The 24,482-nt window shown below is 43.5% G+C and overlaps 1 protein-coding gene across 1 annotated transcript in view; it reads right to left on the minus strand.

The window, feature by feature from the left end:
- Positions 1-24,006, minus strand: part of LOC126262866 (uncharacterized) — a 91,033-nt gene extending 67,027 nt beyond the window's left edge. Inside the window, exon 1 of the mRNA XM_049959734.1 lies at positions 23,854-24,006. Within this exon, the coding sequence (XP_049815691.1) occupies positions 23,854-23,950 (97 nt within the window). The 5' untranslated portion in view covers positions 23,951-24,006. The remainder of the gene's footprint in view (positions 1-23,853) is intronic.
- Between the last annotated feature and the right edge of the window lie 476 nt (positions 24,007-24,482).

Consider the following 24,482-nt stretch of genomic DNA (forward strand, 5'->3'; position numbering starts at 1 on the left):
CTCGTCCCTTAGTTTAGCATCTGAGCTCAGTAGATTTAAGTTAGCTTAAGAGGGGGTAGACTATATAAGAACCTAACTATGGAGAATAGGGAAAGAATGCTTTGAAAGTTATCTGAAAACGATTTGGGCCTAAATGAGTATTGTACAATGAGCCATATTTATTTTGAAAGAAATATGGTTAGAATACAGAAAAGAGGTAAAGATAGGACTTTTTGGGAATAATGATGAACAAAGGGAGATCTCCATGCAAAATACTGCAGTAAAACAAACCCTGTCCTTTCCTTTTGTATTATTTTGCTATGTGTGTATGTACCATTGTGTATTTGTCTTTTTCCTGTCTTTAAGTATTTAGGTAATAAGATTTATGTTGTAGAATTTTTCTAATACTATGTCATTTACTTTGTAAAGATGTTTAGACATTACTTGTTTTGTTTTGTTTTAATGCTCATGGGTGAAGTTGATGTTTCGAAAGTTACTCTGATCTTTCATGTATGTACTCATGTCATAATTCCTGTAACACTGATGTATATATTTTTATTCTTTTGTAAAGCCTGTATTACCACAAATGTTATCTGTATTGTTATGTTCTTTAATGATGTATTTTGTACCTTTGTAATTGTATTCTTATGTTATAAAATTGTAATTGACACCAGTTCATCATATTATTAACTTGTAAGCTACATTTCACTGCACACGTTTCTGTTGGTCATAGTATATGGACAATATGTGAGAAGTAGGGACTGTTAGTGTTTGCACATGTGTTAATAATTCAGCAAGGGACTGGATAACAGCATTGCTGGTTCTAAGGACAATTCCAAAAACTTTGTGTGTGCACAAGTGGTGGTTATGGACTTGCTATATTATCCGCAAGACTCTTCAATGGTGATTGTGCACCTGCACAGTCACAACAGATGGCTGCTGGCCATTTCTACAAGGACTACAGTGGGTCTGCATCTTTGATGACCCACCAGTACCATTATCTCTACAAGGACTACAGTGGGTCTACCTCTTTGATGATCCATCAATACCATTATTTCCACAAGGACTGCAGTGGGTCTGCGCCTCTGGTGGCCCACCAATACCGTAATCTCTACCAGGACTACAGTGGGTCTGCTCTGTGATGACCTACCCACCAATACTCTTCAAAACTTCGACTGACACCGCTGTGGGTTTGCTCTGTTGTGGCCCATTACCTGTCAGCATGTCAAGAGCCAGCACTGTCTTTCCGTTGGAAGGACAACGCTACTTCTTCAAGACTGCATGGAAATCCACTACTTCTGTGTGCATTTTCTTTTACTGCTCAGACTTTGAGAAAAACACTGCAATGTGATGAATGATCAGGACTGTCTTTATGGACTGTGAGAAAATTTTAGCTTTTGACTAACATTGTATCAATAAGCGTGTGCATTTGATTTCTTTGTTATTGTAATTATGAAAAATATTTTCAAATCTGTATTGGCCACTGCCCAAACCAATTTGTAAAATTTTTTTGTGGGGAGCATGGGGGCTATGTAAGTAGGCTGTTTAGGTTTTTTTATTGGTAACGCCACCTCTGTATGAAAATCACTGGCTGTGCTGTGTGCAGTCTGTGGCTGCTTTGCATTGTTGTAATACTCGCCATTGTAGTGTTAGGCAGCTGGCTGTGAACAGCGCGTAGCGTTGGGCAGTTGGAGGTGTGCCGCCAGCAGTGGTGGATGTGGGGAGAGAGATGGCGGAGTTTTGAAATTTGTCATGAACTGCTATATTTATATATGATGATATCAAGGTAAATACATTGTTTGTTCTCTATTAATATCTTTCATTTGCTAACTATCCCTATCAGTAGTTAGTGCCTTCCATAGTTTGAATCTTTTATTTAGCTGGCAGTAGTGGCGCTTGCTGTATTGCAGTAGTGGGAGTAACCAAGATTTTTGTGAGGTAAGTGATTTGTGAAAAGTACAGGTTAATGTTAGTCAGGGCCATTCTCTTGTAGAGATTATTGAAAGTCAGATTGCGTTGCGCTAAAAATATTGTGCGTCAGTTTAAGCACAGTCGTGTATAATTGTTCAAAGGGGACGTTTCACAGTCTCGTATTGTTCGTGGAAAGAAAGATTGTCGGTATGCCTCTGTGTGGGCTCTAATCTCTCTGATTTTATCCTCGTGGTCTCTTCCCGAGATATACGTAGGAGGGAGCAATATACTGCTTGACTCCTCGGTGAAGGTATGTTCCCGAAGCTTCAACAAAAGCCCGTACCGAGCTACTGAGCGTCCCTCCTGCAGAGTCTTCCACTGGAGTTTATCTGTCATCTTCGTAACGCTTTCGCGATTACTAAATGATCCTGTAACGAAGCGCGCTGCTCTCAGTTGGATCTTCTCTATCTCTTCTATCAACTCTATCTGGTACGGATCCCACATCGGTGAGCAGTATTCAAGCAGTGGACGAACAAGTGTACTGTAACCTACTTGCTTTGTATTCGGATTGCATTTCCTTCGGATTCTTCCAATGAATCTCAGTCTAGCATCTGCTTTACCGACGATCAACTTTACATGATCATTCCATTTTAAATCACTCCTAATGCCTAATCCCAGATAATTTATGGAATTAACTGCTTGCAGTTGCTGACCTGCTATATTGTAGCTAAATGATAAAGGATCTTTCTTTCTATGTATTCGCAGCACATCATACTTGTCTACATTGAGATTCAATTGCCATTCCCTGCACCATGCGTCAATTCGTTGCAGATCCTCCTGCATTTCAGTACAATTTTCCATTGTTACAACCTCTCGATATGCTACAGCATCATCCGTAAAAAGCCTCAGTGAACTTCCGATGATATCCAAAAGGTCATTTATATATATTGTGTATAGCAACGGTCCTACAACACTCCCCTGCGGCACACCTGAAATCACTCTTGCTTCCGAAGACTTCTCTCCATTGAGAATGACATGCTGCGTTCTGTTATCTAGTAACTCTTCAATCCAATCACACAATTGGTTTAATAGTCCATATGCATTCACTTTGTTCATTAAAGGACTGGGGGGAGGGGGGGGGGGAACTGTATCAAACGCCTTTCGGAAGTCAAGAAACACGGCATCTACCTGGGAACCCGTGTCTAAGGCCCTCTGAGTCGCGTGGACGAATAGCGCGAGCTGGGATTCACACGATCGTCTTCTTCGAAACGCACGCTGATTCCTACAGAGTAGATTTCTAGTCTCCAGAAAAGTCATTATACTCGAACATAATACGTGTTCCAAAATTCTACAACTGATCGACGTTAGAGATATAGGTCTATAGTTCTGCACATCTGTTCGACGTCCCTTCTTGAAAACAGCGATGACCTGTGCCCTTTTCCAATCTTTTGGAATGTTACTCTCTTCTAGAGACCTGCGGTACACCGCTGCAAGAAGGGGAGCAAGTTCCTTCGCGTACTCTTGTGTAAAATCGAACTGGTATCCCATCAGGTCCAGCGGCCTTTCCTCTTTTGGGCGATTTTAATTGTTTTTCTATCCCTCTGTCGTTTATTTTGATATCTACCATTTTGTCATCTGTGCGACAATCTAGAGAAGGAACTACAGTGCAGTCTTCCTCTGTGAAACAGCTTTGGAGAAACACATTTAGTATTTCGGCCTTTAGTCTGTCATCCTCCGTTTCAGTACCATTTTGGTCACAGAGTGTCTGGACATTCAACCTTGGCAGTACGTGGGCGAACATTATCAATCAAAGGCATTATGCCGTTCGTCAACATCCTGGACGTTTTGATTTGCCGAAGCACTGCAATTATTGCGAAGTGTGCACGTACCGATGTGCGTCAATTGTGAGTGCTGTATTCCAGAGTGTCAATGAGCAGCGGGTTTTGCAGTCAAAGAAAAAAGTCACCACGACTTTCCAGGAGCTGGGGTGCCTGTTGTTTCGACGCAGAAGTTTCGCTGGGAAGCCCTTACACATCTTCCGTACAGTCCCGATATCTTCCCATGCGATTTACTCATTTTTTGAGCCCTGAGAAAAGAGATGGATTTACTTCGGACGAAGAGTTGCTTGCCTGGGTACAATCATGGTTCCGTAGGCAATCGCAAATATTTTTCCATGAAGACATTGGCCATCTATTCTCGCAGTGGGATAAATGTATCAACACTTATGGAGATTACTCTAGAAATAACAATGAGTTTAGTTACTTTTTCTCCATCTGTCTCGTTTTCATTTGACCGCCAATTACACATAATGACGTAAAATCTGCTGCAGTACAGAGCTGATAGTCGTGGAAGACAGGTGAGTATGCGAGCGTGCACCTGACAAGGAAGCAATGGATAAACCGTTAAATAAGTCGAACGCAGGTGAGTACTAAATTTATTAATTCACGGTGTAAGTAGGCTGTTTAGATTTTTATGTTGGTAACGCCACGTAGCGCTCTGTATGAAAATCACTGACTGTGCTGTGTGCAATCTGTGGCTGGTTGGACTCATTGCTGGAATATTCGCTTGTGTAGTGTTGGGCAGTTGAATGTAAACAGCGCGTAGCGTTGCGCAGTTGGAGGTGAGCCGCCAGCAGTGGTGGTTGTGGGCAGAGAGATGGCAGAGTTTTGAGAGCGGACGATCTAGACGTGTGTCCGTCAGAAAAAGGAAATTTGTAAGACTGGATGTCATGAACTGATACCTATATTATGACTTTTGAACACAATTAAGGTAAATACATTGTTTGTTCTCCATCAAAATCTTTCATTTGGTAATCATGCTTATCAGTAGTTAGTGCCTTCAGTAGTTAGAATCCTTTATTTAGCTGGCAGTATTGGCGCTCGCTGTATTGCAGTAGTTCGAGTAACGAAGATTTTTGTGAGGTAAGTGATTCATGTAAGGTATAGGTTGTTGTTAGTCACGGTCATTCCTTTGTAGGGATTATTGAAAGTCGAATTCGTTGCGCTAAAAAAAATATTGTGTGTCAGTTTAGTGTTGATCAGAATAAGTAAAGAGAGAAATGTCTGAGTATGTTCAGTTTTGCTCAGCTGTTTGAAAATCAAATAACGTAAGAGGTTTACGAGCACAGTAATATACAGGGTGTTACAAAAAGCTACGGCCAAACTTTCAGGAAACATTCCTCTCTCGCAAATAAATAAAAGATGTCATGTGGACATCTGTCCGGAAACGCTTAATTTCCATGTTAGAGCTCATTTTAGTTTCGTCCACCTACGCACAATGGAGCACGTTATCATGATTTCATACGCGATACTCTACCTGTGCTGCTAGAACATGTGCCTTTACAAGTACGACACAACATGTGGTTCATGCACGATGGAGCTCCTGCACATTTCAGTGGAAGTGTTCGTACGCTTCTCAACAACAGATTCGGTGACCGATGGATTGGTAGAGGCTGACCAATTCCATGGCCTCCACGCTCTCCTGACCTCAACCCTCTTGACTTTCATTTATGGGGGCATTTGAAAGCTCTTGTCTACGCAACCCCGGTACCAAATGTAGACTCTTCGTGCTCGTATTGTGGACGGCTGTGATACAATACGCCATTCTCCAGGGCTGCATCAGTTCATCAGGGATTCTATGCGACGGAGGGTGGATGCATGTGTCCTCGCTAACGGAGGACATTTTGAACATTTCCTGTAACAAAGTGTTTGAAGTCGCGCTGGTACGTTCTGTTGCTGTGTGTTTCCATTCCATGATTAATGTTATTTGAAGAGAAGTAATAAAATGAGCTCTAACGTGGAAAGTAAGCGTTTCCGGACACATGTCCACATAACGTATTTTCTTTGTGTGTGAGGAATGTTTCGTGAAAGTTTGGCCGTACCTTTTTGTAACATCCTGTATAATTTTCCAAAGGGGACGTTTGAACGGAAGAGGTTCTTGTCGAATGGAATTTAGTGTTGTGAAGTAGTGGAATGCAGAATAGCTGGGAATCTGTATTAGATGGCGCGAAGTTGAATAAACCAGTAAATAGTTTCGCTTTAATCCTGTTTATGCTTGAATGAAATGAACAGAAGAGTTAACTAGCCTGCAGTGCTTTTGCAAACAAACTGGAGGCTACAGAACTACACTTCCGATGTGTGCGAACAGGAAAGTTGACAAGTAATGGTAGTAGTAGTAACAGTGGTGGTAGAAATTTATTCATTACTGAAACACTCTTAAAATAATATTCTACATGTCGTAGTATTACAGTTTAATAACAAACAAAAAAACATAATTCAGATATAGAGAGATACACGTACTAGGTTGGTAAATAAGTCTGTAGCGGTTTCGTTTTGTATGTTGGTATTCCGGTTGCTATGCGTTCATTTATCGGTTATCATATTTTATTTGTAGTTCACTATTGCTATTTGAGTTTACATATTGTAATTTTGTCATTTGGAGATAGTGAATGGTGCTGTGGACGCTAGAGAATGGAGTGCCAAGTGGAACACTTCCGACGTATTATTGTTTCATTTCAACAGAGGTGTGACAGCGGCGGAGGCAGCCAGAAACATTTGCGCCGTGTATGGGGATAATGCCTCTGGACAGAGCACGGGAAGAAAATAGTTTTCTCGTTTTAAGGAGGATACTTTTTTGACATTACTGACTCTCCACGTTCAGGAAGACCTTTAGGATTTGATGATCATTTAAACGCATTTAATCCATAATGATCTACATCTACATCTACATGATTACTCTGCAATTCACATTTAAGTGCTTGGCAGAGGGGTCATCGAACCACAATCATACTATCTCTCTACCATTCCACTCCCGAACAGCGCGCGGGAAAAACGAACACCTAAACCTTTCTGTTCGAGCTCTGATTTCTCTTATTTTATTTTGATGATCATTCCTACCTATGTAGGTTGGGCTCAACAAAATATTTTCGCATTCGGAAGAGAAAGTTGGTGACTGAAATTTCGTAAATAGATCTCGCCGCGACGAAAAACGTCTTTGCTGTAATGACTTCCATCCCAATTCGCGTATCATATCTGCCACACTCTCTCCCCTACTACGTGATAATACAAAACGAGCTGCCCTTTTTTGCACCCTTTCGATGTCCTCCGCCAATCCCACCTGGTAAGGATCCCACACCGCGCAGCAATATTCTAACAGAGGACGAACGACTGTAGTGTAAGCTGTCTCTTTAGTGGACTTGTTGCATCTTCTAAGTGTCCTGCCAATGAAACGCAACCTTTGGCTCGCCTTCCCCACAATATTATCTATGTGGTCTTTCCAACTGAAGTTATTCGTAATTTTAACAGCCAGGTACTTAGTTGAATTGACAGCCTTGAGAATTGTACTATTTATCGAGTAATCGAATTCCAACGGATTTCTTTTGGAACTCATGTGGATCACCTCACACTTTTCGTTATTTAGCGTCAACTGCCACCTGCCACACCATACAGCAATCTTTTCTAAATCGCTTTGCAACTGATACTGGTCTTCGGATGACCTTACTAGACGGTAAATTACAGCATCATCTGCGAGCAACCTAAGAGAAAAAATGGTTCAAATGGCTCTGAGCACTATGGGACTTAACATCTATGGTCATCAGTACCCTAGAACTTAGAACTACTTAAACCTAACTAACCTAAGGACATCACACAACACCCAGCCATCACGAGGCAGAGAAAATCCCTGACCCCGCCAGGAATCGAACCCGGGAACCCTGGTGTGGGAAGCGAGAACGCTACCGCACGACCACGAGCTGCGGGCAACCTAAGAGAACTGCTCAGATATTCACCCAGGTCATTGTACTTCCCAACTTGCGAATGTGATCATGTTGTGTCTAGACAAGACAGCCTAGACACAATGAGAGGAAGCCGAAAGGCACGCGTTAACTCACACAGGCTAGAGATAGGTCTGAAACAGGATACGTAATGAATGCTATAAAGAAAAGTACGTAGCTTCTGGAATACTTAACTTTAATCCATCATTTGTATACAGCGTTCTTGATGATACAAGTGAGACTCTGTAGATTCAGGCAATATACTGCTAATGGCGCCTTGCTAGGTAGTAGCCATTGACTTAGCTGAAGGCTATCCTAACTACCTGCTCTGCAAATGAGCGAGGCTTCGTCAGTGTGCATCGCAAGCTACGTCGTCCGTACAACTGGGGCGAGTGCTAGTACGTCTCTCGAGACCTGCCGTGTGGTGGCGCTCGGTCTGCGATCACTGACAGTGGCGACACGCGGGTCCGACATGTACTAATGGACCGCGGCCGATTTAAAGCTACCACCTAGCAAGTGTGGCGTCTGGCGGTGACACCACAGATCATTCCACCATCGTGCGACATTTGCAATCAGTGGGGAAGGCTCAAAAATTGGGTGTACGGGTACTGCGTGCTCTAAGCCAAAATCACAAAACTCAGCGGGTGGCTATGTGTGCATCTGTGCTTCCTCGTCCTAACTGTCTTGTGTAGAACACCGACAACGCTTATCCCGTACCGTAACTGGTGACGAGAAATGTGTGTTTACGCTAACATAAGGAAAAGAAAGGAATGGTTGAGCCCAAGCAAGGCAGCAACTCTTACAAAGACCTGTGAGCATCCACAAGAGATACCTGGCGGAACAGCGACGTTTTGGTGTTCTGCGAATTGCTTGCCCTAGGTGTAACCACCACTGCTGACATTTATTGTCTACAACTGAGACGTCTTGCAGGCGCAGTCCACGGACAACGACCAAGAAGACTGCGTGAAGTGATGCTACTCCACAATAACGCTCGCCCGCATTCTGCTACATTGACAAAAAAAACTCTACGAGGTGCGGCTAGAAAAAAACCGGACTGATGCTGGAAAAAACATTTATTTACAATTATTTACAATTTCATGTTATCTCCTTCAATGTACTCTCCTCCTCGGTCTCTACACCGCTCCATACGAATTTTCCGCTGTTCATAGCAATGCTGCAGATCATTTTCGGTAAGTCCATACATTACTTCCGTCGCTTTTTCTTTTACTGCTTCAACAGTCTCAAATCTGGTTCCTTTCAAAGCTGACTTGACTTTAGGGAAAAGAAAAAAGTCACAGGGGGCCAAATCAGGTGAGTAGGGTGGATGATCTAAGATGGGAATGTTGTGTTTTGCCAAAAACGTCTTCACTGACAACGCACTGTGAGCTGGGGCATTGTCTTGGTGAAGGATCCATGACTTTTTTCTCCACGAATCATTCCGTTTTCTCCGTACTCGCTCACGTAGGGTAGCCAGGACGCTAATGAAGTAATGCTGATTCACTGTTTGTCCCTCTGGTACCCAATCAATGTGCACAATCCCTTTGATGTCAAAAAAAACAATCATCATTGTCTTGAATTTCGATTTTGACATTCGTGCTTTTTTTTGTCGTGGAGAACCAGGAGTTTTCCAATGCATCGATTGGCGTTTAGTTTCGGGATCGTAAGTAAAAAACCACGATTCATCGCAAGTAATAACATTTTGTAAGAAGGTGGGATCACTTTCAATGTTTTCCAGGATGTCAGAACAAATCATTCTTCGGCGTTCCTTCTGTTCAATTGTGAGACACTTTGGAACCATTTTTGAACACACTTTGTTCATGTTGAAACTTTCATGAAGAATCTGCCTAACACTTTCCTTGTCAACTCCTGTTAACTCAGACACTGCTCTGATTGTTAAACGGCGATCTTGTCGAACAAGTTTACCGATTTTTTCAATGTTTGCATCAGTTTTTGCTGACAATGGTCTGCCAGTGCGAGTGTCATCACTGGTGTCTTCGCGGCCATCTTTAAATCGTTTAAACCACTCAAATTCTTATGTTCGCGATAAACAATCATCGCCGTACACTTGTTGTAACATTACAAACGTTTCACTTGCAGATTTTCCTAGTTTGAAACAAAATTTGATGTTAACACGCTGTTCTTTCTGTACACTCAACATTTTCCGACGCACAGACAAAACGTCAACTACTTAAAACACACGCCACGGGCAGACTGAGTGCAGGAGGCAGATGAAACTCGAGCAGTAGGCGGAGTGAGAGTCACGTGACAGGCCACGCGACTTTCAGCCTTATTGCATTCGTTTTATTGTTTCACCAATACTAGTCCGGTTTTTTTCTAGCCACACCTCGTATACAACAGTTGGGAAGTCATTCCCCACCCACCTTGTTCACCTGATTTGAGCCCTCATATGTACACATTTTCCGCTCTCTAACGAGCAACCTTCAAAGAGCATCTTTTCTGGATGAGAATGGTCTCCAAGCATGGCTCGATAAGTTCTTCGCCTCAAAACCACGTGATTTCTACAGTCACAGAATCTAAAAGTTACTCCAGTGTTGGCAGAGTGTTGTAAAGAGGGAAGAAGAATATATTAATGATGACTAAAGTCTCTGTTATGCGTATCTGTTGTGTTTATTAAACTTACGGAAAAACGCTACGAACTTATGCACCAACCCAATACTTAGAGGTCTAGTCTGACAAAGATTGGACACTTAGTCGACCATGGCCTTACAGTTGGTGGGCGATATTAGTTTTGACTTTCGACAGTGAGATATCGACTTCTAATTTGCAAACCGCTCAGAATCTTAGCTTTGTTAGAGAATCAGTGGAGAAGTGCATGTTAGGAGTGGCTAGAAGAGTCGGGAGGACAAATTAACGGGTCACGAAACTGGAGTGGGAAACTAATCGTGACAGAAACGATAATTAACGAAAGGCCGACGGGACATGTGGCGCAGGTCAGATAGGAATGTTTAAAGATTCTTAGAAACTGGTTTAGTGGATCTATAGGGGACAACAAAAACTATTTTCACCGTTTAGGTTGAAATGATAATAGTAAGCTACACATTGAATTTCTTTGATATACGTACCAAGTACAGAAGTAATTTATTGGACAACAACTTATGAGGATTCGTAGTTATCTTCTCGCGTGAAATGACAAAGGGGCCGTGGTCAATTAAATTTGAAATTTATGACTTTATCCATTAATATACAGAGGATTTGCTAAACAATGTAAAACGCCTAACCTCTGAGTATCGTCAGCGAGTGCACTAAGCACTTCGCGATTAGCGACGGAAATCATTCGAGCAACATTAACATTTCGCAAAGTGTGAAGGACCGAACCAAAAATTACAGCTACGTATGCTGATTCCGTAGTTAATGATCCCGCCGGCCGCGGTGGTCTAGCGGTTCTAGGCGCTCGGTCCGGAACCGCGCGACTGCTACGGTCGCAGGTTCGAATCCTGCCTCGGGCACGGATGTGTCTGATGTCCTTAGGTTAGTTAGGTTTAAGTAGTTCTAAGTTCTACGGGACTGATGACCACAGATGTTAAGTCCCATAGTGCTCAGAGCCATTTGAACCATTTGAAGTTAATGATCCCCAATACAGAAAAAGCTAAAATCCTTCCCCATTCTCTGCACGGGTTCCGCCGGCTGCACATAAGCTCAATGGGCAGAAGTACCTTTGGTTTCCACCGCATCATCTAGCATGATTGCGTAAAGATGTCAAAAAAATGGCTGCAAGAACTATGGGACTTTACATCTGAAGTCATCAGTCCCCTAGACTTGGAACAACTTAAACCCAACTAACCTAATGACATCACACACATCCGTGGCCGAGGCAGGATTCCAACCTGCGATCGCAGCAGCAGCGCGGTTCCGGACTGAAGCGCCTAGAACCGCTCGGCCACAGCGGCCGGCGTCAAGATGTTCCCCTTGACAGACATCAGAGTATGTAGTATATGCGCGGTTGCGTACTGGCACATTTAGTTGTGCTCTGCATGATGATTCCGTGACAAAGTTACAAACTTTCAGTGATTATGTAGAAGGCTAAATGAATCAAGTGGAGGCAAGGGACTGTGGTGCAGAAACGGCCGAATCGAAAGCTATAAGCGAAAATCGTTCTGATACTCTGATAGCGGAATACATGTACCTTTAATGTCGGTGCTAAGGTTGCAAGATAGGCAATTCTCAGAGGTGGTAGTATGGACCAAAGCAATAAGAAAAGTCTGATAAACATGGGTTCTAAAACGCATATGTTAAGAGCGACAAGCACTTGTTCGTCTTCGCTGCTGTGTAATAATCTCTTCTATTGAACAAGTTCTTAAGGTTTGCATTTTAGAACCCATGTTTACTACACTTTTTTTCTTCTTTGGTCCATATTATCTTCTCTAAAAATACGGGAACCAAAGAGCTTGCAGTAGAAGAGATGTGTTCACAGTATCGAAAATGAACAAATGCTCAGAGCTCTTAATGTATGCATTTTAGAGCTCTTGGTTACTAGACATTTTTTGCATTCTCTTGGTCCTTGTAAGCACCTCTGAAAGTTGCCTACCCTGCAGTCTTAGGAACAGCAGTACTGGTACATGTATTCCACTGCCAGAGCTATCAGAAGGATTTTTGCTTATAACTTCCGACTCGGTCGTTTCCGGACCATGGTCCTTACCTCAAACTAATACATTTACCCCTCCCCATCATCCCTGAAAGTCTGTAACATCATCAAGGAATCATCCTGTATATAACGCACCGGTATGGCCCACGATGAGATATGTCGAGTCGAACTTGCACGTTGGACTCAGAGCGTCTGATCAAATTCCTTTGGATTTATTATGGATACACCTCAACTGTCCTGTGGATTAGAGACGGGGTAGCTGCGCTCGTTTATTATCAAAAACTCCGAGATTCGCAAGAAGTAATTCGTTGATACCTTCAGTTACAAGCAAGATGCTAGAGTGTAAACGATAAAAGTGCCTCAGCATTGTAATTCGAAAGGGCTTGTTGATCCTTTCTTGGGTTCACGTGTACTGTAAGCTATGAAACGGGGACAATGCCACTTGCTAAAGCTGCGAATTTCATATCACGTGTTCAGTATGCGTAGCACGCTTATCTCCGTAGATTAAGCCAGAACATAGCAGCTCGTCAATATAAGTGCTTGAGCAATATCGACTGTATCAGAGCCACACAGAAAAAGAGAGATAGCGATAGCGCGAAGCGACCAACTTAGGCGAATGGGTCTCAAACACGAGCCTTTGTCTGCTGAAGTTCCAGTCTGGTTGTTGAGAATTCACACTCGATACCGTGTCTACACAGGCATGCATCGACCCCTAGTCCAGAGGTTTCAAAACTTCTTAGCCTGAAAGCCAATATTGATATTGTAGAGCGACACCTCGCACCGCGTAGGAAACGGGGAGGGGCTGTGAAGTAACCATTCAGACGGAAGTTCAATTTTCGCCAAACCTTGGTTATTGACAGAAGCTTACCACTTACACATTTTGATTCTATATATTATAAGGTATTACACTAAATATTTTAAGTGAAAAAGAAAATAGTATATTGGAACTCCAAGCATTTTTCTGAAGGCTTACATAACGAACAGTTTTTCATACCGAAACGGATACTGTGGCCATTGCCATCGCAACAGGATCCCATTTTTGTTTTTCTGACTTGCTGGCACATTTTCTAGTCATCTTCACGCTCTATTACCTGAAAGAATACCAAGCAACTGCACAACACCGTTTTGAATCGGAATTTTGAGTTGGGCCAAATATAACAAAACAGAGACGATTTGAATAATATAACTTAATTAATTCAAACTTTTCACAAACGGATAAAGCGGCGGATGATAGCTTTCTATACCAAAGGGTTGTACTATGCGTGTTTTTGGAAGTAAATAACTCTTATTGAGATGAACAACTTTGCCACTTTTCCCGACGAGTAGTGTGGCCATTTTTCCTGATCGGACGTCTTGTCGGCATCAGTAATCCATGGGAGAAGCTAACAGACTGAAATAAGTAACACGGAACTACATGTGTAGGCCAAAAGATGTTTAAACATTGATACCGTAAAAACTATTATTCTGCATACAAGTGAGGTAACGATAATAATACAAATGACTTATATTGCATCAGGTGACTCAAAAACAGAACTGTTTTAGTAAAAATTGACAGAACAAGTTTCCACTGTCAGTCGGACAACAATAGCGATATGAATAAGAAATTGTCTGGCCACTTCTCGGCTGGGAGTAGCGCTGTTCAAGGCAAACAATATGCAGTGACCACTTTCCCTGTCCCGACCACTTTACCACACCTTCCTCTACCGATCTTACTATTAAGTGGTAACCTACATAATTTAGCATGTTGTATTAATTACTGACAGTAATTGTAATATGAGACACGATCACAAATGTCTATAAATGTTTTGAATGTCAGTTTTTGTTTACTCATTGCATTATATTACAACAGCCTTAATTTCAGTTGATATAGTCGCAGCAGAACCTGAGTAGCACCGTGGTGCCGTGGTTATGGTACTAAACTTTTGCATGGCAGGTCATGAGTTCAAAACCCACCTGGACTGTACAATTTTAATTTCTATATTCGGTTCTAGTACATTCTAGAAGTATCCACAAATGTCAAGCATCATTGTACTGGAATGTTCTGTAGCTGTATATAAACAGTATGTGTTCTGGCCGGAGGCAGTTCGCTCCGCGCTCTTGTACGTGCAAGTGCTGAATTAACCTTCGTTAATCACACCGTCTTCTACGTGTCAATATTACTAGCTACAAACATGTACTGCATTTGAAGATGAACACCTCTAAACGACCATTCAGGAATCCCTGTTACTTCCGTTTCTCATTCCATGAGCAGCTGTCCAGTGCTCGTTGCGCACTCTCGTCAGTTGTCAGCACTGGAAGAGAAACAATGAAATATTCTCCCTCTCACGTCTATTAACCCCCCCCCCTCTCACTTCTATTAAGTCCCCTCCCCCAGTGGCCTACGTTACACACCACATAGCCCTTCACGTAAGCGGTGGTGGTGGTTAGTGTTTAACGTCCCGTCGACAACGAGGTCATTAGAGACGGAGTGCTAGCTCGGGTTAGGGAAGGATTGGGAAGGATATCGGCCGTGCCCTTTCAAAGGAACCATCCCGGCATTTACCTGAAACGATTTAGGGAAATCACGGAAAACCTAAATCAGGATGGCCGGAGACGGGATTGAACCGTCGTCCTCCCGAATGCGAGTCCAGTGTGCTAACCACTGCGCCACCTCGCTCGGTACGTAAGCGGTAAATCTGTACTTAGCTCAAGGTTGAATTAACCAGCGTCAATTAATATTAAGCTCATTTTAAAATATTACTGTCTATGAAAGTATTTTTCTTTGTTACTGAGGAGGGAAAAAAACCCTCTTAAGAAGCTTTTAACGATACTTGACATGTGTGGATTCTACTGCTGCTTGCTAACATATTATTATAAAATACGGCTGTGGACCGCGAATCGTACGAACACGTGTTTCGTGACGAACACTGCCCTACTCAGAGATTCGCATTCTAAATACAGTGTTCAGATGGGGCATCTGAAAATTCAGTGAGGCTGTGTACAGGGTACTTCGTTACAAACTGACTAACTGGCGTATCCCTGCTGTTTTACATCTGCAGTTGTACCGCTCAGAATACACTGCTGTGTGTGAGAAAGTCTGACATCAATACTCCTCAAGCCAGATAATGGAGTGTGGCGAAGAATACTTCCGTTACCACGAACTGATACCGCCCTTCCCTGTTCCACTCCACTAGTCAGTACCAGATAACTTTCCTCTCCAAGAGAATATCCATCGTGCAGCAAGCAAGGATAGCTGCCCCTTTCTCTCTCTGAAAAATTAATTACGTATGGGTAGGGGGGTGGGAGGGTTATAATTAAATTTGCGCTACTTCAGCCAGTGCAGACGCAGTACCGTTTTGTATGTGTACCGAACTTTATTGTTGGAACGATGTTCAGACTGTGGGCTGCAGGATTTGCGTTATTAGTAGAGTTAATGTTATGCCTTGCCGCTAGGCGCCAGTAGTGGTACAGCGAAGTAGGGCTGACACACAAGCATCAGAGAGAGTGAGCCCCCTGCCGCCGTTGGATAAGCAGCAGCTAGTAGCAAGTCGTACTCTTAGCTCACTTATTTGTTTACAGTTTAATTCTTAATTTCTTTGCGTGTTTTTGGGTACTTGCATAGTTTAATTCACAAATTTCGCGCGTATTATAGTATTTGAGAGTTGTAGCATCGCGTTTTAGTACCCGTACAGTGCCAATTCGCGTAGTCGTCATTTATCTGTTTGTTTTTAACGGCTTGTGAGATAAAAGAGAGAAAAAAACACTGTTGGGGATGGATAGGGATTGCGCCTGTTGAGTACAGATTGAGGGGGAATTTGCCACCGTCCGTAAACAGCTGGAAGCTCTGTTTGCCGTGGTCGACAGGCACCAGGCTGTTGCCCTGGGCCGCGGTGACATTGGGACACCCGAGGCGAGCGCTTTGGCGCCTCTGGAACCTGTAGCATCGCCTGGGATCTCTGATGCCACTGCGCCCTCAGATTCGGACGTCCCTGCCGGTCGACACTTGCCTGAGGGTGATTGGCGAACCGTGGTGGGGTCGCGAATCCCTGGGCGAAAGGCGAAACTTGGTGCTGGCCGCAAGGCTTTACCCTTACGCCTCTGTAACAGGTTTGAGAACTGCTCACTGCTGAAAGTACTTCTGAGCCAACAAGGGCGGCCCCGCCTGTTGCGGCAGTGGCCGGTCTTCCTGAGAGGTCCGGACAAGCGCAGAGGATGGGATTGCTTGTCATTGGGAACTCCAATGTTAGGCGGGCAGTGAGCCCCTTAGGGATATGGCAGCTAAGGACGGGAAGAAAGCCAACGTGCACTCCGTGTTAATACCTGGGGGAGTCATCCAAGATGTGGAAAGGGTCCTTCCGGTTGCCATGAAGTGTATAGGGTGCATCTTGCTGCAGGTGGTGGCTCATGTTGGCATTAATGACGTGTGTCACTATGGATCGGAAGAGATTCTCTCTGGTTTCCGGCGGCTATCTGAGTTGGTGAAGACTGCCAGACTTGCTAGCGAGATGAAGGCAGAACTCACCATCTGCAGAATCCTCGACAGGACCGATTGCTGACCTTTGGTACAGAGCCGAGTGGAGGGTCTGAATCAGAGGCTCAGACGGTTCTGCAACCGTGTAGACTGCCAATTCCTCGGCTTGAGCCATAGGGTGGTGGGGTTTCGGGTTCTGCTAAACAGATCAGGTGTCCACTATACACAAGAGGCGGCTACACGGGTAGCAGGGGCTGTGTGGCGTGGACTGGGCGGTTTTTTAGGTTAGACAGTTTTGGGAAAGATCAAAAAGGGCTCCAGTCTCAAAGGGTACAGGGCATAGAAACGACGAGACTCGACCAAGTAACAATCGGTATTGTAGTTGCAAATTGTCGAAGCTGTGTTGGAAAAGTACCAGAGCTTCAAGCGCTGTTAGAAGGGACTGAAGCTGAAATCGTTATAGGAACACAAAGCTGGCTAAAGCTGGAGGTAAATTCTGCCGAAATTTTCACAGCGGCACAAACTGTGTTCAGAAAGGATACATTAAATAAAGTAGGTGGTGGTGTGTTTGTGTCTGTTGGTAGTAGTATATCGTGTAGTGAAGTTGAAACGGATAGTCCTGCGAATGACTGTGGGCATAGATTATACTCAACAGTCGTACCAAAATAATAATTGGCTCCTTCTACCAACCCTCCGCCTCAGATGATAAAATAGCTGAACTCTTCAAAGAAAACTAGAATCTCATTACAAATAAGTACCCCACTCATACAGTTATAATTGGTGGAGACTTCAATCTACCATCGATTTGTTTGTGAAAATACATGTTCAAAGCAGGTGGTAGACGGAAAACGTCTTCCGAAATTGTACTAAATGCTTTCTCTGAGAATTACTTTGAAAGATTAGTTCATGAGCCCATACGAATTGTAAATGGTTGCGAAAACACACTTGACCTTTTAGCCACAAAGAATCCTGATCTAGTAGAGAGCGTCATGACGGATAAAGGGATTAGTGAAAACAAGGTCATTGTAGCGAGACGCAAAACCATATCAACCAAAACCACTAAAAATAAACGCAAAATATATCTATTCAAAACAGCAGATAAAAATTCGCTTGATGCCTTCCTAAGAGTGTCTCCAGTCCTTCCAAGCTAATTATATGAGTGTGGACCAGATATGGCTTAAATTCAAAGATACGGTATCGACAGCAATAGGTAGATTCATACCGCATACGTTAATAAGAGACGGGACTGATCCACCATCGTCCACAAAACACTTTAGAACACTATTGCAGAAGCAACGAAAAAAGCATGTCAAATTCAGAAGAACGCAAAATCCCCAAGACTGGGTAAGTTTCACGGAAGCTCGAAATTTAGTGCGGACGTCAATGCGAGATGCTTTTAATAGTTTACACAATAAAATATTGTCTCAAAATATGGTAGAAAACCCAAAGAGATTCTGGTCGTATGTAAAATACACCAGTGGCAAAAAAGAGTCAATACCGTCACTGCGCGATAGCGATGGAAATGTTACCGAAGATGGTGCCACTAAAGCTGAGTTACTAAATACAGTTTTCCGTAATTCCTTCACGAAAGAAGATGAAGTAAATATTCCAGAATTCGAAACCAGAACACCTGTTAGCATGAGTGACATAAAAGTCGATATCTAAGGTGTTGCGAAACAACTCAAATCACTTAAGTAAGACAAGTCTTCCGGTCCAGATGGTATACTAATCAGGTTCATTTTAGAGTACACAGACACAATAGCGCCTTTCTTAGCAATCATATACAACCGCTCACTTGACGAAAGGTCTGTTCCTAAAGACTGGAAAGTACCACAGGTCACACCAATATTCAAGAAAGGGAATAGGAGTAACCCATTTAATTACAGACCCATACCACTGACCTCAATTTGCAGTAGGATTTTTGAGGATATATTGTACTCGAACATTATGAATCACCTTGAAGAAAATGACTTATTGATACGTAACCAACACGGATTCAGAAAATATCGTTATTGTGGAACACGGTGAGCTTTTTATTCCCATGAAGTAATGAGTGCTGTCGACAAGGGATCTCAGATCGATTCCATATTCCTAGATTTCCAGAAGGCTTTTGATACCGTTCCTCACAAGCGACTATTAATCAAATTTCGTTCGTATGGAGTATCGTCTCAGTTGTGTGACTGGATTTGTGATTTCCTCTCAGAGAGGTCACAGATCATAGTGATAGACGGTAAATCATCGAGTAGAACAGAAGTAATATATGGCGTTCCGCAAGGTAGTTTCTGCTGTTCCTGATTTACATAAATGATCTAGGTGATAATCTGAGCAGCCCCTTAGATTGTTTTCAGATGACGCTGTAATTTACCGTCTTGTAAAATCATCGGACGAACAATTCAAATTGCAAAATGATCTAGAGAGAATTTCTGTATGGTGCAAAAAGTGGCAATTGGCACTAAACAAAGAAAAGTGCGAGGTCATCCACATGGGTACTAAAAGAAATCCGATAAATTTTGGGTATACGATAAATCGCATAAATCTAAGAGCTGTCAATTTGACTGAATAGCTAGGAATTACAATTACGAGCAACTTAAACAGGAAAGATCACACAGATAATATTGTGGGGAAGGCGAAACAAAGAGTGCGCATTGTTGGCAGAACACTTAGAAGATGCGACAAACCCACTAAAGAGTGGGATCCTTACAAGGTAGGATTGACGGAGGACATCGAAAAAGTGCAAAGAAGGGCAGCTCGTTTCGTGTTATCGCGCAATAGTGGTGAGAGTGCCACTGATACGATACGTGAGTTGGGGTGGCAGTCACTGAAACAAAAGCGGTTTTCTTTGAGGCGAGAATCTATTTACGATATTTCAATCACCAACTTTCTCTTCCGAATGCGAAAATATTTTGTTGACACCCACCTACGTAGGGAGGAATGGTCATCATAATAAAATAAGAGAAATCAGAGCTCGAACGGAAAGATTTAGGTGTTCCTTTTTCCTACGCGCCATTCGACAGTGGAATGGTAGAGAAGTAGTATGAAGATGGTTCGATGAACCGTCTGCCAGGCATTTAAGTGGGAATTGCAGAGTAACCATGTAGATGTAGATGTAGAGTGCATTGCAGTTGCAGATGGTTAATATGGGACTGAACAAGGTGAGCAGTACTTCACTCGTAAAGCTGTTTTATCAAAACAATAGCAACAGCGGTGCTGCTCTTCGCGGGTGTCGACGCCATAAACGAATACGGAGAGGCCCTCTTTCCATACCCGGGTTGCTGAACACCATTTGGAACTTCGAATTGGCTGGCGATTTTGGAATTCCTCCTGGGAGCGGGCGACGGCCAGTTGCGCTACAAATTGTTGGAGAAGGTATTGTTGCCAGGCTTAGAATGCTGCACCTAATGTGCGGTCTTCAATCAGTGCACGTGCTGTGTCACAACAGTTGAACATGCCATGATCCACCGCTCGAAAAGTGCTGCGAACAATTGTGCGGTTCCAGGTTGTCGTGGACGTAGATGGTTGTCACAGTGAGCAACGTCTGTAACCTGGAAGGTAAACACGGTACGCAACTAACAAATCTTACACTCTCACGGCAAAATTAAAATTCTTTCAGCGCTTTATTCGTCATTTCTATTCCGCTCGTCCTTACATACACTCTATGACCAAAAGTATCCGGACACCTGGCTGAAAATGACACAGTATCGTGGCGCCCTCCATCGGTAATGCTGGAATTTAATATGGTGTTAGCCCACTCTTAGCCTTGATGACAGCTTCCTCTCCCGCAGTCCTACGTTCAATAAGGTGCTGGAAGGTTTCTTAGGGAATGGCTGCACTGAGGAGAGGTATCGATGTCGGTCGGTAAGGCCTGGCATGAAGTCGGCGTTCCAAAAAATCCGAAAGGTGTTCTATAGGATTCAGGTCAGGGCTCTGTGCAGGCCAGTCCATTACAGGGATGTTATTGCTGTGTAACCTCTCCATCACAGCCGTACATTATGAACAGGTGCTCGATCGTGTTGAAAGAGGCAATCACTATCCCCGAATTGCTCTTCAACAGTGGGAAGCAAGAAGGTGCTTAAAACATCAGTGTAGGCCTGTACTGTGATAATGCCACGCAAAACAAGGGGTGCAAGCCTTCTCCATGAAGAACACGACCACACCATAACACCACCGACTCGTAATTTTACTGTTGGCACTACACACGCTGGCAGATGACGTTCACCAGGAATTCGCCATACCCACACCCTGCCATCGGATCGCCACATTATGTACCATGATTTGTCACTCCGCACAACGTTTTTCCACTGTTCAATCGTCCAATGTCTACGCTCCTTACACCAAGCGAGGCGTCGTTTGGCATTTACCGGCGTGATGTGTGGCTTATGAGTAGCCGCTCGACCATGAAATCCAAGTTTTCTCACCTCCCGCCTAACTGTCGCAGTACTTACAGCGGATCCTGATGCAGTTTGGAATTCCTGTGTGATGGTCTGGATAGATGTCTGCCTATTACACATTACGACCTTCAACTGTCGACGGTCTCGGATACTCAGCAGACGAGGTCGGCCTGTACGCTTTTGTGCTGTACGTGTCCCTTCACGTTTCCACTTCACTATCACATAGGAAACACTGGACCTAGGGATGTTTAGGAGTGTGGAAATCTCGCGTACAGACGAATGACACAAGTGGCACCCAATCACCTGACCACATTCGAACTCCGTGAGTTCCGTGCAGCGCCCCATTCTGCTCTCTCAAGATGTGTAATGACTACTGAGGTCGCTGATATGGGGTACCTGGCACTAGGTGGCAGCACAATGCACCTAATACGAAAATCGTATGTTTTTGGGGGTGTCCGGATACCTTTGATCACGTAGTGTATGTTTGCACAAGTTTCACTGACCTGCGTTTACTCGTTTTTATGGTGGCCCTGTCAAGTAGCGAAAGTTTAACTGTAACCACCCTGTAGTCGCATCTTGTCCCCCTACACAGAGACGTATCATTTCAGTATAATTTTGAAAGTCAGAGCATGTACTGGAGACTGACTAGTGGAGTGTACGCAGAGCAGTTTGTCTTGAAACACCAAAAATATTTCGCCGTTATTCTTGCAAACGAATAACTCAGATTGTTCTAGGCTCTACAAGCTGCCTCTACTGTTGTAACTTCATTTCACGGTGTTCAATGTCAAGGAATAGAGAGAATGTGAATATAAAATGTGTTCGCATGTAATTTGAACGTTAGCACATCGACACAAAAATAGTAACTACAAATTTCCAATGAATTATATTCTCTCATTAATAATGTTTGAGCTATTAGATAGGATTAAGAAGTAAAACCATTAGTATATTTGGTGAGTAATAAATCCAATTTTCAATACCTTCAAGTTTTAGTTTGTAAGCAATTGTCTTTCCTTCCTCTACCCTACCTCTTCCTATGAAGCTCATAAGAGTTGCCCCCTTCACTACTTAGATCATGGGTAGACTCCTGTTCCCCTCCTATTACAATGAGTGGTAACATCTCTGGTTTCATCGCTGCGCTTCTTGGGCGTTATTTTTGGGATGTTGGTAATAATGCAAACGAAGAAAAAGAAACGCTGCAGTCGGGTGCTTTGCTCCTGGTTCAGATGTACCCTCAAGAGGGAAAATTTTAAATTGTCACAGAGTACTCCAGCTATCTTCACAGCATCAACACATAAAATAATTCTTAAAATTTCAATTGTTGCTAACGCAATTTGATATACCGATTTTAAATATAGCCACAGTCCTCCTCGAACATTTAAGACCTATTCATAAATCAGTGAATATTGACAAAACACCTGTTTTATGTTGTACCGATTGGCATTCAATTACGAAAAATGGAAATTAAAATGAACATATGTAAATTATTTCATATCACGGTATTTCAACAACGGTCCCAGCTCTCTTCGTCAGGCATCGAGCGAGAATTTTCCAGCTCACTGCTCTATCGGTCAGCAATCCTTCTAGCAAATAATGTAGCTGAAAAGATACTCCGAATGCTCGTGCTTTGTTTATCAGGCTACAGTGTGCTACAGTGTCGGATGCCTCTCACATGACGGTACCGACTGGCTCTGCTGTCAACTTTCTGCGATATTCCCGACACGAAAAGTGGCAATTGGCACTAAACAAAGAAAAGTGAGAGGTCATGCACATGGGTACTAAAAGAAATCCGATAAATTTTGGGTATACGATAAATCGCACTAATCTAACGGCTGTCAATTCCAATAAATACCTAGGAACTACAATTACGAGCAACTTAAATTGGAAAGACCACACAGATAGTATTGTGGGGAAGGCGAAACAAAGACTGTGCTTTGCTGGCAGAACACTTAGAAGATGCGACAAACCCACTAAAGAGACAGCCTACATAACACTTGTCCGTCCTCTGCTGGAACATTGCTGAGCGGTGTGGGATCCTCACCAGGTAGGATTGACGGAGGACACCGAAAAAGTGCAAAGGACAGCTCGTTTTGTGTTATCGCGCAATAGGGGTGAGAGTGTCATATTATACGCGAGTTGGGGTGGCAGTCACTAAAACAAAAGCGGATTTCTTTGCGGCGAGATGGTTCAAATGGCTCTAAGCACTATGGGACTTAACATCTGGAGTGATCAGTCCCCTAGACGTAAAGCTACTTTAACCTAACTAACCAAAGGACATCACACACATCCATGCCCGAGGCAGGATTCGAACCTGCGACCGTAGCAGCAGCGCGGTTCCGGACTGAAGGGCCTAGAACCGCTCGGCCACCGCGGCCGGCTTTGCGGCGAGATCTATTTACGAAATTTCAATCACCAACCTTCTCTTCCGAATGCGAAAATATTTGTTGACACCCACCTACGTAGGGACAAATGATAATCACAATAAAATAAGAGAAATCAGAGCTCGAAAGGAAAGATTTAGGTGTTCCTTTTTCCTACGCGCCATTCCACAGTAGAATGGTAGAGAAGTAGTATGAAAATGGTTCGATGAACCCTCTGCCAGTCACTTAAGTGTGAACTGCAGAGTAACCCTGTGATATAGATATAGGTATACTCCAACTCTACCGGTGGAATCTGTTTCTGCAATGTGCAACTTATCTGCTGTTACAACTAAAACTAAGGCTGCTACGAGCAATGAGTTTCGCGAGCAGCTTACCGCAGACGCTGGCAGCTGGATAAAAGGTACTGCCCACGGCGGCGGACAGCGCGAGTGCAAGCACCAGGCATCGAAGCGAGGACCGTGCGGCAGCCATGTCTCACAGGGAATAGGCGCGGCGCGCTCGGGGACCCACGGCTGCGAATAATCTTATCGCCACAGATACAGCCGTCGACTGATAAGCCACGTAACGGCGACGGAATTTCGAAGCACACTTTCGTTGTGTGACAGGAATTCTTGATCAGCCATCCGTCAGATTACATCTCTTGGAGTCGTCACATACACTGACGGAAAAAAATCGCAACATCAAACGGCATAAACTAAAGTTGTTAGGCGTGTTTCTACATCTGAAAGATTATGTCTTTTCCAGTTGCATAAGACTGGCGCCAGTAGAGTCACTATGAGAATGTAAATCAGATTTGCTCTATACGCACGCTATAACGGTCACAGGTCACCTTTGGGACTGGAATGGTGAGTTGATGTTAGTCAACAGCTTTAAGGCGACAAAGACGCCATTATCAACACATCACTGAGTTTCGACACCTCGCCGGCCGCGGTGGTCTAGCGGTTCTAGGCGCTCAGTCCGGAACCGCGAGACTGCTACGGTCGCAGGTTCGAATCCTGCCTCT

The sequence above is a fragment of the Schistocerca nitens genome, chromosome 6 (genome assembly GCF_023898315.1).
Source record: "Schistocerca nitens isolate TAMUIC-IGC-003100 chromosome 6, iqSchNite1.1, whole genome shotgun sequence".
In the NCBI taxonomy this organism is placed as follows: domain Eukaryota; kingdom Metazoa; phylum Arthropoda; class Insecta; order Orthoptera; family Acrididae; genus Schistocerca; species Schistocerca nitens.